Genomic DNA, 14,309 nt, shown 5'->3' on the forward strand with positions numbered 1-14,309 from the left:
GCATTTATTTCCTTCGCAGTTGGTGAGAGACATTGCCCATTCGCTAACTGAGAAAGCCACTCAGGATCTTTTTAAGGCAATCCTCAAGGAAGAATAGACCTGTGGCTAGTGAGGAAAAGAAAGCATCTAAGCCAACTCAACAACAGCAGCCCTTTCGAGGAGCGCTCAGGCTAGATCCATCGTCAGAAGGAAATCACTGAAAAACTGGAAGGGGATCTGCCTTCCGTCCCTTTAAGAAGGGAAAATGAGAAATCTTTCCTCCAGACACTGTAGGAGCCAGGTTACAATTCTTTGCGGGAGGGGCATGGGAAGACATAGGATCCGATCCTTGGTCATGTCAGTAATCAAGAGGGTTATTATATCCCATTCAAGGACAGACTCCCCTTGACAACGTCACGAGGGAACTGTCAGCCAGATACAAGGACCCTGTTCTGATGGATACTCTTTCGTCAAATGGTGGAGCAGATGTGGGACAAAGGAGCAATAGAGCTGGTACTGGATCAAAACTCCCCGGGTTTTACAATCGCTTGTTTCTCGTAGCGAAAGCCTCGGGGGGATGGAGACCGGTACTGGATGTAAGTTCGCTGAACAAATTCGTACAACAACAGAAGTTCAGCATGGAAACGGCTGCCTCAGTACTTGCAGCTCTCCGTCAAGGAGATTGGATGGCGTCTCTAGACTTCAAGACGCATATTTCCACGTACCCGATTCACCATTCGTCGAGGAAGTACCTTCGTTTCATGTTCGAGGGAAGGATCTATCAGTTCAGGGCCCTGTGTTTCGGCCTTTCTACGGCTCCCCAAGTCTTCACAGACTTGATGAAAAAATGTGTCAAAACACCTTCACATGAAAGGGATAAACGTCTCCCTATACCTGGACGACTGGCTCATCAGGGCCAGGGTCTCAAAAGCAGTGTCTGGAGGACCTGTCAACAATCCTGGATTTGACAAAGACATTAGGATTAATAGTGAACCTCGAGAAATCCCAGATGGTCCCCAGCCAGAACGTAGTCTATCTGGGGATTCAGATGGATTCTCGGGGTTTTCGAGTATTTCCTTCTCAAGAGAGAGTAAGGAAAGGCTGTGCCACAGTATTGAACTTCTTAGAGAAACTTCAGCGAGGGAATGGTTGAGCCTTCTGGGGACCCTTTCCTCGCTTGAACAGTTCTTTCCTCTAGGAAGACTGCATCTCCGTCCGCTTCAGTACTTCCTGAGAAGCAGTTGGAGTTGGAAGACAGGACAGCTCTCGGACACGTTTCCGATCTCATTAGAAGTAAAGCAACAGTTAAGGTGGTGGTTGACCCCCTTGGAAGAAAACAGAGGAGTATCCTTAGAAGTTCGGAACCCAAACCTGACATTGTTCTCAGACGCGTCGGAGACAGGTTGGGGTGCGACTCTAGGGTCCGAAGAAGTGTCAGGCACCTGGTCGGAAGAGCAGGTGTCATGGCACATAAATTGCAAGGAGCTCTTTGCGATTCACCTCGCGTTAAGGAGCTTCGAGCAGATAGTCAGAGACAAAGTAATTCAGATAAACTCCGACAATACGACCGCTCTGGCTTATGTCAAGAAGCAAGGAGGAACTCACTCTTTCGCCCTATACGAACTGGCCAGAGATCTGCTGATTTGGGCAAATCAAAGGAATGTGGTCCTTCTAACGAGATTTGTTCAAGGGGAGAGGAACGTGAGAGCGGACAGACTGAGCAGGAGGTTCCAGGTCCTTCCTACAGAATGGACCCTCCACTCGGAAGTCTGTCAGACCCTTTGGTATCTTTGGGGGAAACCACAGATAGATCTATTCGCCACGTTTCTCTCCAAAAGGATAGACACATTTTGCGCCCTGGTAGAGGATCCCAGGGCTTATGCTATAGACGCCTTTCTCCTGAACTGGTCAGGGCTAGACGTGTACGCTTTTCCCCCATTCAAGATTCTGGGGGAAGTAGTCAGAAAGTTTGTGGCCTCGAAGGGAACCAGAATGACTCTGATAGCCCCATATTTGGCCATCCCGAATTTGGTTCACGGAGGTGATGGAGTGGACAGTGGACTTCCCCAGATCTCTTCCAAACAGGATAGATCTGCTCAAACAACCCCACTTCGAGAGGTACCATCAAAATCTACCCGCTCTTGCTCTGACTGCCTTTCGACTATCGAAAGATTGGTCAGAGCGAGAGGGTTTTCTCGCAAGGCGGCAAGCGCAATTGCTAGAGCCCGCAGATCATCTACTAGGCGAGTGTACCAATCGAAGTGGGAAGTTTTCAGAAACTGGTGCAGGTCGAAGAAGCTGTCCTCTTCCAATACCTCTGTAACCGAAATTGCGGATTTCCTTCTTTTCCTGAGGGAAAAGTCACATCTCTCGGTACCAACAATTAAAGGATACAGAAGTATGCTTTCGTCAGTCTTTAGAAACAGAGGCTTAGACTTGACGAATAATAAAGATTTGCACGATCTCATCCGCTCTTTTGAAACGTCCAAGTCAGTAGAGCCTAGGATTCCGAGCTGGAACTTAGATGTGGTTCTGAAATTTCTATCCTCGGAAAAGTTCGAACCACCTCATACGGCTTCATTCCGTGATATCACTAGAAAGTGTATATTTCTTCTATCTCTGGCTACGGCTAAAAGGGTCAGCGAGTTGCACGCCCTTGAGTCACGAGTTGGTTTCAAAGAAGATTCTGCGATTTGTTCATTCCAGACTCTTTTTCTTGCCAAAAACGAGAACCCTTCGATCCCTGGCCTAGGAGTTTCGAGGTAAAAGGACTTACTAGCCTAGTGGCAGGAGAGAAATAGAAAGATCACTTTGTCCAGTTAGAGCACTGAAATTCTATCTGGACAGAAAGAAGCGGTTGGGAGGCTCACAACATGGTCTTTTGGTGCTCGGTAAAAGACACCCCCAAGATACCTATGTCTAAAAATGCTTTGGCCTTCTTTGTTAGAAGTGTAATTACCGAGGCTCATAAGAACTGCCCAGATGACTCTTTTAATCTATTAAGAGTAAGAGCTCATGAGGTAAGGGCAATCGCGACATCAATTGCGTTCCAGAGAAATATGTCACTTAAAAATATTTTGGACGCAACTATTGGAGATGCAACTCAGTATTTGCATCTCATTATTTAAAAGATGTGCGAGTAACGCATGAGAAATGTTTTTCTTTAGGTCCGTTTGTGTCAGCACAGACGGTTCTGGGTAAAGGAGAGAGCACCGATCCGTTAAATATGTGTACGTAACCCTCTTGTCGGATATGTTCTCATGTTTTCTGTGCATGGGAGTGCAGATGTCGCACTGGCGGCCTTCACTTCGCTTCATTAGGAAATCGAGTGACGCTGACTATTAGAGGGGTACAAAATTTTTATTTTTGTATGTATGAGTTTCGAGTTTGTGGTTGTTTGCTAAGAGGTTTGGGGATGACTCTTGGCAATCTTAGAACTAACACGGGTTAGGATCGGGTGATCGGGATCGGTTGTGTGCTCCTTAAAGAAGGCGTGTTGTCATATAAGCGGATTAGCACCCCTTGACAAACGCCAGTTAGGCTCTGCCGAGTAAGTGGATAAGACCCCATCGACAGACCAGCAAGAACTCTTGGCCACAGATCACTATCTCGCTAAGGCTCTTGAGATGAAGCAGACTCCTGGGCAGTAGCCACGAGTCTTCCATCTAATAAGGTAGGAACTAAGGTTTCATTTATATCCTACAACATATGTTGTTTACCAGTCTAGTCAGTTAGTTTAGCTGTCTCTTGCCCTCCACCAAAGGGTGTCAATCAGCTATGTATATATCTGACAGGTAAGTTGAATGTATGAAAATGATATTGTTATGATACAATAAAGTTTCATACATACTTACCTGGCAGATATATACAATTGAAGACCCACCCAGCCTCCCCGCAGGAGACAGGTGGAAGAGAGAATCTGATTAGAAAAACGGGAATAGTTCCTAGTCCTGCTACCAGAGAGGGCGGTAGATCACCTGACCTACCTGTAGCGAGTGCCGCGAAATTTGAATTTCTGTCGGGGACGACGGAGTCGATAGCTATGTATATATCTGCCAGGTAAGTATGTATGAAACTTTATTGTATCATAACAATATCATTTTGCGATTACTAAGAAAGAAGCAAACAAAACAGCAATTTTGGGTAACTTGTAAAATAATACCCAAGAAGTATTGGTAGTAAACTGTTGTCACGTATGTCATGTCATCTCCTGGGCTTGCAGCTTTGTTTTCAAGGAGAGGTGAAGACAAGTACATAGTTGTCCAACTGCTCTAGAAAAAAAATTTCTACTTATGGTTTTAGAATGTGACGAAACTAAGAAATGTAGTTGTTCCAACAGGAATACTTTACTAATCATTGGTTGTTATATAGAACTATTCTGCAGTGCAAACCATAATTCGTCATTGAAATTTGGTAACGAGGTTTTTAACTGGTGGTAGGTGGGTAAGTAAGTGAACCCTCCACTTGCTTTCGGTCATCAAGCTCTTTGCTCTTTTTTCTTTGGCTTCAGTTGAGTTAAGATGTCTTTTTGCACTGTGACTGACCACAAAGTTGAAACTTATTTCATCTTACATATTTATTGTATGTATTGTTTTTTTCGTATTTTGAACTCTTCCTCTTCATCTTGCCTTATCTAACTTCATTGGGAAAAAGAATACTAATGCAAAGAGGTCTCGGAAGCCTTACAATAAGCTACTGTCAGGCTTTGAGTGAGAACCTTCCTTCTTCTGGGGTTAGCAACACCACTCACTCACCAACAGGGTGGACATCTAGCTGTAAGTAGGAATGACACAGGATTCTCAATCTTCCTTGTGAACCAGTGTGTACCCACTTACTCCTAAAACATGAAGGCTGTCATGGACCCTTCACATGTTCAAACTTCTGCTAAGATATGCCTAAGCATATCTTAGCAGAAGTTTGAACATGTGAAGAGTTGGCACTATCTAGCTCATCATAATGCCTTTAATATGAGAACAATAATTGGTCATAATTATGTTTAAAAGAGTGAGGGTTCAACCAAGTCCTCAAAAGTCACATGACCATTAGTCACCTGAGGATTCAGTATCTCCTGATGTGATAGCAAAAACTGTACATACCTTATGACATGAATGGTATGGGCAAACAGAGCACCTATGGAACTTTGCAAACATTTAATGGATGATTCATATAATTGTTGTAAGTGACAAAGTACATAGCGTAAACAAGCTGATACACATTCCGCATAACATTTATGGAAGTTTAAAAGAAAAACATAAGATTATCAGTAGTTCTTATTAGTTTTTGTAGTCTCTTAGATAATCCAAGACTGCTGTTCTTTATCTAAAGATCATCTTTATTTCTAAAATAGCTTTATATTCCTTTAATCTCAGTTATAGAGAGTGCCCTTACTCTAGAGTCAAGGATCAAAGTCTTGCACTTGGTTTTTTGACTTCCCTCATGCCCATGTACTTTTTTTTGGTTCATATTCCTGTAACATTTTTTCAACTATGGAGTCTGTATAGTCTCAGCCTATTTTATAGCAGTAAATACAGATCTTAGTCTTAATTTTTAATGGAGTCATATGGTATTTTATCATTCTCTTCTTTTTCAGGAGCAGAAGAGAATGAGCTCGACAATAGAAATCAGCAGCGTTCATTTGCCTTGGCAGGAAAAGTTTCAACACTTCGTTCAGTATGTATTTGAAGTTGTGCCATAGTATAATTTCCCATTAATGGACTTGGAATGTTTTGGGGTATTTTATATAAAGAAATGTCTATTAATATGTAAGTATTTTCCCTTTCCTAGCTTAGGGTATGATCTTGATTTCACTAGACTCAACAAGAACCTTTTAAAGTATGAAGTAAACAGTATAGAGACGTTAAGTGTACAATGATCGTCTTTATCTATATAAAAGCTTATGAATTATATTTTTATGTAACAGTACACATATTTATAGGTGTAGTGTGCTCAATATAGTGCAAAAATGTTAACGGAAGGCACAGTGTAGGCAATATGTGTTAACAGATTAAAGGATAGCACATACGTATACAATGGTAACACCTCAACTTAGTGGCCTTCTGTACATATCAGCTAACATATTTTGATAATTTCTTCATATACCCCCATTTTGGATGTGATAAATTTGTTTCATGTATCTCTTAAATGGATTGTTAAGTGCAAAGTACATGTTAGTTTAGGGCAGGAATGATGTGGAATTGCTAGGTTTCAATTAGATGAACACAGTTCCTTGTATAACCTTAAAAAACAGGTTCTAATGCTCAAGTTCAATCTCAGGCAGCTTTTGGATGTGTGATCATACAAATGTTCTCACTTGAATGGGTTCTGAGCTAACTGTAAGGGAATGTGTTTGGAATAAGCCATAAAATACTGTTTTGTTCATGAAACTTACCTGACAGATATATATATAGCTGTATTTTCTGAAGTCGACAGAATTTAAAATTCGCGGCACACGCAGTGGGCGGCCAGGTGGTAGTACCCATTCCCGCCGTGGGAGGCGGATATCAGGAACTATCCCATTTTCTATTCATAGTTTTTTCTGTCGCCGGTCGTGGTAAACAACTGTTTACAGACCTCCGCCTAGGATTTTGAAAACTTCATTAGCCGCTTAAGTATCCTAATTATTCTTTCGATTATCTTGGATTTGTGGCTAGGCATACGCTATCGTAAATTTTTTCATTGCATTTGATGTCTGAAGCTAGTTAACCTAGTTTCAGACTTTGTTGTCTGCATGGTAAGGTGAGGCTACCGGAACTTTCGTAGACACTCACTTAGTAGATATGACATTTACATGTTTTCTTTGCATAAGTTCAATGTAATTAGTGTAATGTGTGACTGATTACGGAAGAAGCAGGTTTCATGTACGCATTTTAGAGCGTGTTAGAATCAGGAGTTTTCCTCCACAGTAAACAGAAGTTAGAAATAATGAACCTTCTAACCTCCTGTAGTTTTTATTTTGCCTAACCCTGTGGTATGGCTTACGGGCCTAGAAGAAGTGTCTGCTAGTAGGATTACATCAAGTAATCTTAGACTAAAGTGCTCGCTCTCAATCAGTGTGTGAAGTGTAGTGCCCCTTGTGTTGTGGATGGGGGCGTCAGATCGGCCCCATAATGCCTCTAGGCCTGGACCTCTGTCGGACTCCCAGGACTCAGGGAGAGGGCATGTCGAAAGCCGCAAGAGGGTTACGGGGGCTCCCCACCGATCTGGCGTCCCTTCGGCAGAACCTGTTGACGCTTCCCAGGCTGCTAAAGATCGTGCACGTGCACGAATCTTGAAGGATTGCTTCTCGTCCTCCGAGGCGTCCTCCCCGCGCAAGGGTTGGAGCTCTCGGAAGGACTCGCGCCCTCTAAGAAGCTTTAGAGAAGAGGACGCTTCACGCTCTCTCTCGTTAGGAGGGAACGTCAGATCGGCCCCATAACGCCTCTAGGCCTAGACCTCTGTCGGACTCCCAGGAAACCAGGGAGAGGGCATGTCAAAAGCCGAAGGAGGGTTACGGGTTTTTCATGCTGATCTGGCTTCCTTTCGGCAGGTCCTGTTGTCGCTTCCCAGGCTGCCGAAGATCGAGCACGTGCACGAATCTTGAAGGATTGGCTTCTCGTCCTCCGAGGCGTCCTCCCCACACAGGGGTTGGAGAATTCTCGGAGGACTCGCGCCCCCTAAAGAAGCTTTAGAGAAGAGGACGCTTCACGTCCCTCTCTCTCGTCACGAGAGGATGAAAGAGTAAAGAGACCACATTTTCCCTTTTAGAAGAATGCACTGGCTCTTTTCCTAAGGGACATTTAAGGAGGCTCATTCATCTTGCCAGAAGAGTGATTTAAAAAAAAAAAAAAAAAAAAAAGAGCATTTTTTTAAAGGACTCCTGCGAGTGAACGATCATGTATACATCATTTATACATTATTAAGGAGGCTCATTCATCTTGCCAGAAGAGTGATTTGAGCCTCCTGTGAGTGACGCTCATGTATACATCATTTATACATTATTAAGGAGGCTCATTCATCTTGCCAGAAAGAGTGATTTGAGCCTCCTGCGAGTGAACGCTCATGAAGTTAGAGCTGTTTCAACCTCGCTAGCATTCCAAAGAATTTGGTAATCAAGGACATTCTTGATTCCACCTTTTGGAGGAGCAACTCAGTATTCGTCTCCTCTCCTCATGGCGCTCCGTATACGTTATGTAACGTTCGCTTTACTTCGAAAAAGCAAGCTGATAAGTTTGACGGCCGGCAAGCTGCTTTGCACAGTCAAACAACTTATGTCTCTGGTCTGCATAAGAAGGGCAATTTAGACGTGAGGAAGCTTTTGGAGGTGCTCGACGTCCTGTAAGTAGAGACATTCTCCAGGACGCTCGGCAAGCACCTTGCGGAAGACGAAAGCCATACGTCTTCCTTTAGTGTTCACACTCTTCAGGAGCAGCGTGCGGCTCTCCATGGAGACTCGCATGAGGACGTCCCTTAAAAATATTCAACGTCATACGCAAAACGCGGTTCGTCATAACATTGAGATGTTGGCAAGGTCGCTCGCCAGGACGCCTCTTGGCGGGCCTTGCATGCATCAAGGCGCTCAACGAGTTCCTCTCTGGAACGTCGTTCAGAAGACTTGGTGGTTCTCTGCTCAGACACGCTCGTAGCTAAGCAGACGTTTTTTGAGGACGCTCAGCAGGACGCTTTCCAGGACGCTAAGCATGGACGCTTTTGAGGACGCTCGGCAGGACGCTTTTGAGGACGCTCAGCAGGACGCTTTTGAGGACGCTCAGCAGGACGCTTTGTGGACATTCGCCAGGACGCTTCGGTGGAAGCTCGGCAGGACGCTTTGCGAGAGAAAAGACTTGTTGAAGGCGTCTTATTTGCTGTTGAGGACATTTCTTTACAGAAATTTTTAAAAAGGATTCGGAGTTAGCGGAAGGACATACCCGAATTTTTTCTCGATCCCTCTTTCCTCTTCATCGATTTCTTTGAGAATCGGGAAGATTATATACTCGGATTCCTGGGTGACTTTCGGTCATGTTAAAGGGTTTTTCCCCTATTAGCAAAGTGCTAATAGTTTTGTCAAGTCAGGACGTTTTCCCATTGTCATTTAAGTGGGGACCCCTCATAAATGGGGTAGTTCTCATTGTCATAGATTTTACCAGTTTTTATCGTTTAAGCGGATAAACTCATTAACAAATTTCGGAAGAGCTCTCATTCATTTTCAGAGGCTCATCCGGGGAGTAAGAAAAAGACTTGTAGACTAGATCCAGGAAGTCTTATGTCCAATATCGTAAGAAACATTGAACGGTCCTTTTCGATCCTCGGTTCTCTTGATGATCTCTATTGAATATTACTCCCTTTTCTTGGCAAAGAGTCTTGGCAAAGAGTCAAGGAGTTCTTTTAAAGTCTCATTCATTAGAACGTGGACAGTCGGTTTCTTTCTTTCTCTCTTCCTCGTCGAGGAAAGATGTAGTAGAGAATTTGATGTTCAAATTACTACAATACATGTAGTTTACCTTTGCGTCATTTTGCTAAACGCATGGGTCAAGTCATTTACGCATATCGTATTTACCTCGGCGGATAGAAGCCGAAGAAACTGTTGTTCTAATGTATTTATTTGACACTCCCTTCAACCTTCCAAGAGTTTTCGGAGTAAGAACAACTCTTCAGGTATTGTTACGACAACACCAACTCAGCTTCTGTATTTAGCGAATTCTGTTTCGTTTAAATACGCCTGCTTGAGAGTTTCCTTTTGCTCGATAATATCATACCTATTCCTTCGTAAAGGGAGTAGCTGGCAACTCAGGCAGTTAGTATTCTGTTTCACCATTGACGCGTTCCTTCGAGGAAGACTTCTCCTTCACTCTCTTTGATAGAGATCGAAGGTGGTCGATCTCCCATCCTTATTTTGTTTTCTTGAAGGAAAGAATTTAGGATGGAGATCGTTGTTCAGAATCCTATAAATATACTACTTATATTAACCTCGCGACATGATTCCACTAAGCAGTTGAATTGTCCAGAGGGGTAGGCGCATATCCTAGTTTTTCTACGGATTGCGACTTAGACGAGAAGTATTCTAATTGAACTGCAACTCGGGGTTGCCTGCAACCTCCCAGGAGTTTTGTTTCAATTTTATATACTTATGGTTTTGTCACGACAACACCATTTCAACTTTTATATTTACCGAAATTCGTTTCGCCTAAATATAATTGCTCGAGCATATCTTTTATGCTCGGTTGGTTCTAGCCGAACGCATTCCTTTGTGGAAAATGATTTACCTGGCAACTCAGGATGACGAGTCAGCGGGAGCTCAGGCTCTGCTACTGCGTATTGAACTGCCTGTGCCACTGCCTGATAGCCGCTCAGTATCAGCTGGGCCTCCGAGATGCACGGTTGTTTATGTCTCTCTCTCTCTCCCCTGCTTTGATTGACTACCGAACCGTATCTCTGCCCAACAATCTTGGACTTAGGTCTCTGATTAAAGGGGATTCTCGCAATTATGAAGGACCATCTACTGCTGTGACGATAGATTCCATCGCCTTCGATATTGCGAGAATTTTCAACAGAGATATCTCTTAGACTTATTCATTTTACTGTTTACCGCACGGTAACAGAAGTCTGTACAAGTCTCCGCTGCATCGCACTGATAATGCGAATGATTTTTGCAGACATCTGAGTTTGTCTTTAAAATATCTCATATTCGTAGGTGTACAATTGTTCATTGTTCATCCCGAATTAACAGATATGTCATAAAGACATCGCCTACTCTCCGACCTGACAGCTCTACTTCCAAATGTTCAGCCCATGAGAAGCAGTCCTTCAGGCGGCTTTCCCCTGTGTTTTCATTACTGAAGAACGACGCCCCGCTTTCATTGCAACTACGACTTCTCACCGGACAGCAATGAAATAGCGGTTAGCGTTTTCAGTCATTTGTAAGCACAGGTTTCAGAATCTTGAGAATCCTTCTCTCGATTCGTCTGTAAGACGTAGGTTGCATTCAATATCTACCTTCGTCTTCAACGGTACATAGCGATAAGATCTTCAAGAGATGGCAGTCTCTTGGCCAAGGCAAAGCAGGCTGCCTATTTTCAGTGTTCAATCGGAGGAGGCCGTTTCTGGAGTAAGTGAAGGGAAATGACTATTCCTCCAACTCGACCTCTGTGAATTTCCTTATGGTTCTATCTTTCCGTCTGAAGTATGAGATAAGCTAGAAGTCCTAACTATTGTAGAATATGCAAATATGTTGTTGACGGCCTCTAGGCTCAGAGATTCGGTTCTGTCAAACAACAAAGCTTTCACGATCTTTGAGGTCTGTGGAGATCTTGAAATTCTCTGGATCAAAGGTTCCTGGCATGGAACTTCGACGTAGTCTGAGTTTCTGATGCCAAAAGCATTTCGCAACCTATCCTTCTGCGAACTTAATACACGTGACCAGAAAGGCTAATATTCTAACCGCACCTAGCCACGGCAAAGAGGGTTAGTGAGGTTTTTAGCCATCTTCAGAGGTTTTGGCTTTAAAGGACATAATGCGGTCTGTCCTCTAAGCCTTCCGTTCTTGATAAGAACGAAAACCTGTCTAACCCTTGACCCGAAGGCTTGGAGACCAAGGGTATGGCACAAATTATTGGGCAAGGCATTAGAGTCCTGTGCCCTGTAGGGTCTCTCAAGTTTTATCTTGATAAAACTATAGAAAGTCAAGGTCAACGGGACAATCTGCGGTGCTCCGTAAAAAGACCAGACTGGTTCATGTCCAAGAACACCCTGGCATTATAGCCAAGGAGTTCTTTTAAGAGGTCTCATTCATTATGTTGGCATAAAGATTGAGATTTTTTCTTAATATGAATGCTCAAGAAGTGAGGGCGCGGCCTCGGAAGCATTTTCAACAGAACATGACACTCAGTAACATCCTGAGTGCCACGCTTTAGCGAAGCAACTCTGTGTTCGCTTCACACTCTCGACAATCTGCGGTGTTCCGTAAAGACCAGACTGGTTCATGTCCAAGAAAACCCTGGCATTATAGCCAAGGAGTTCTTTTAAGAGGTCTCATTCATTATGTTTGCATAAAGATTTGAGATTTTTTCTTAATATGAATGCTCAAAGAAGGGTGAGGGCGCGGCCTCGGAAGCATTTCAACAGAGCATGACACTCAGTAACATCCTGAGTGCCACGCTTTAGCGAAGCAACTCTGTGTTCGCTTCACACTCCCGACGGGATGTGAAGACGACATTTGAGATCTGTAAGTCGCTAGGACCATACATTTCCGCAGATATATTATTGGGGTCAGGAAGCAACACGAATCCTATCCTATAGAAAAGGGATAGGTGTGCTTTTAACTTTGAAGGGTTGGTCGCTTGAGGCGCGTTCCTTTCCTTTAGCCTAGAAGTTATGGAACTAACTTTGATAGGTTAGGTCAGGTGGTGGTTTTTAGCGTTCGGTGCCCTCAGAAGTATGGTCATATGGTCTAGTCACATTGTGGTCACGCCCCCGTTGACAGATCATCTAGAGCGCACCAGCATTACAGGTCTCTACCTCGCTGGCAACTCTAGTAACGCAGAAGCAGACTTTGGTGACAGTAATCACGAAGTCGGCTATGCTAACAGGTGAGGAAACCAAGATGTATATCATCTACTTAATTTAGTTTCCCAAAAAAATCCTATCTGTCTCTTCCCACCATCCGAAGGTGGGATTCAGCTATATATATACTGTCAGGTAAGTTTCATGAACAAAATGTTATTGTTATAATACAATTAAGGTTTGTTCATACTTACCTGGCAGATATATATAATTAAAGTGCCCACCCACCTCCCCTCAGACAGTGGCACTGATAAAATATGAATAGAAATGGGAATAGTTCCTGATATCCGCCTCCCACGGCGGGCGGGAATGGGTACTACCACCTGGCCGCCCACTGCGTGTGCCGCGAATTTTTAAATTCTGTCGGACTTCAGAAAATACAGCTATATCTATATCTGCCAGGTAAGTATGAACAAACTTAATTGTATTATAACAATAACATAATTTTGGAAATCAGATTTGTTCGTACAGACACATTTCATTATGGATTCATGTTGGCATTGTAAGTGTTAAACTGTACTCACCTGTGTATTGAAGTGTGTTTCCATTTGTAGAACCAGTTTATGGTGCAAGTTCCCTCACTTCTTCAGTCCTGCTGTTTCAAGCAGCTTACAGATTGGACAACAAAGAATTATCTCGATGATTGTTGCAGACCAAGGGAATCCACCTACATGAAGTTTCATACAAAATGGCTAGGCTAATTATAAGTAATGTTCGCACAAAAAATATATTATATAGAAAAAATGTGTTTTTCAGTTGGCCCTTGACATCGAGAATGAAGCTTACGAACACAACCGATTACTGGATGGAATGGGCAACGACTTTACCAGCAGTGATAGTTTAATGGGGGGAAGTATTAACAGGGTGAAGAACCTTCTGACATCCGGACGACAAAATCGCAAAGTCATGTGTTACATGGCAGGCTTCAATCTATGTATTTTCATGGTCTGGTTTTTTCTCTTCGCGTATTTTTAGCGGTCAGTGAACGCTTTAGCAAGGTAAATATATTTATTTTTAGGTATGTTTATCCAGTGGTATTTTTATATAAATTATGTGAAACTACTGCAGTACATTCCAACTTCGATTCTAGAAAAGAGCAGTTTACTTATTATTTTAACTTATCTTGATCCCAATTAATGTGGCTCACTATTGAAAACATATACAGTATCAGTATGTTCCTTGTTAGAGATAGTAACCAGTCACATAATTGAGCAGAGTTAGAACTGTACTGTTAGATAGGTAGAACAAGCAAAACTGACGAAAAGGACAGCTATGCCTGTCATATTTATGTGTCTTTCTTGAGTACAGTTACTGAAAACCAGCAGATTCAGAATGGGAAATGTATGAAAAAAAATACAAATTGATTAACATTTGTCATTTCTGCCAAACAAGCATTGCATGTGGATCTTCTTCACATACACTTTGCAGTATTTTTATACATTGGCTGTTATAAGTACTCTATCTCATAAGTGCTTTACATATACCATGTATTTATATAAAAATTTTATATATAGCATATTACTTGTTTTATACTGAGATGATGTTCTTGTTTATTGTTTATAAATTCCTCAAGCATGGCTGTTAGTTATTTTAATTATGAAGTACATATACCTCATTCATCCATAAATGTGTGATCATACAAAAGTTCAAACCATTATTTTTCATGAGACTTTTAGCCTGGTTTCATATGAGTTGACAGGCAAAGAATCTAGACAGCAAGGATTAATGTGCACATTTGAAGCAGTTTAGGAGCTTCTCTGATGTATCGAATAGCATATTACTTGTTTTATACTGAG

General features: G+C 42.7%; 1 protein-coding gene across 2 annotated transcripts in view; it reads left to right on the forward strand.

Annotated features, from left to right (window-relative positions):
* LOC135225874 (BET1-like protein) overlaps window positions 1-13,687 on the forward strand; it is a 49,740-nt gene extending 36,053 nt beyond the window's left edge. The window contains exons 2-3 of one of the 2 annotated variants that reach the window (XM_064265430.1): window positions 5,570-5,649; window positions 13,270-13,685. In XM_064265430.1, the coding sequence (XP_064121500.1) occupies window positions 5,570-5,649; window positions 13,270-13,488 (299 nt within the window). In that variant the 3' untranslated portion in view covers window positions 13,489-13,685. Of the gene's footprint in view, window positions 1-5,569; window positions 5,650-13,269 lie in introns of both variants that reach the window. The other variant, XM_064265431.1, reaches the window with a different exon arrangement.
* Window positions 13,688-14,309: the final 622 nt, after the last annotated feature.

The sequence above is a fragment of the Macrobrachium nipponense genome, chromosome 13, assembly GCF_015104395.2.
Source record: "Macrobrachium nipponense isolate FS-2020 chromosome 13, ASM1510439v2, whole genome shotgun sequence".
Lineage (NCBI taxonomy): Eukaryota > Metazoa > Arthropoda > Malacostraca > Decapoda > Palaemonidae > Macrobrachium > Macrobrachium nipponense.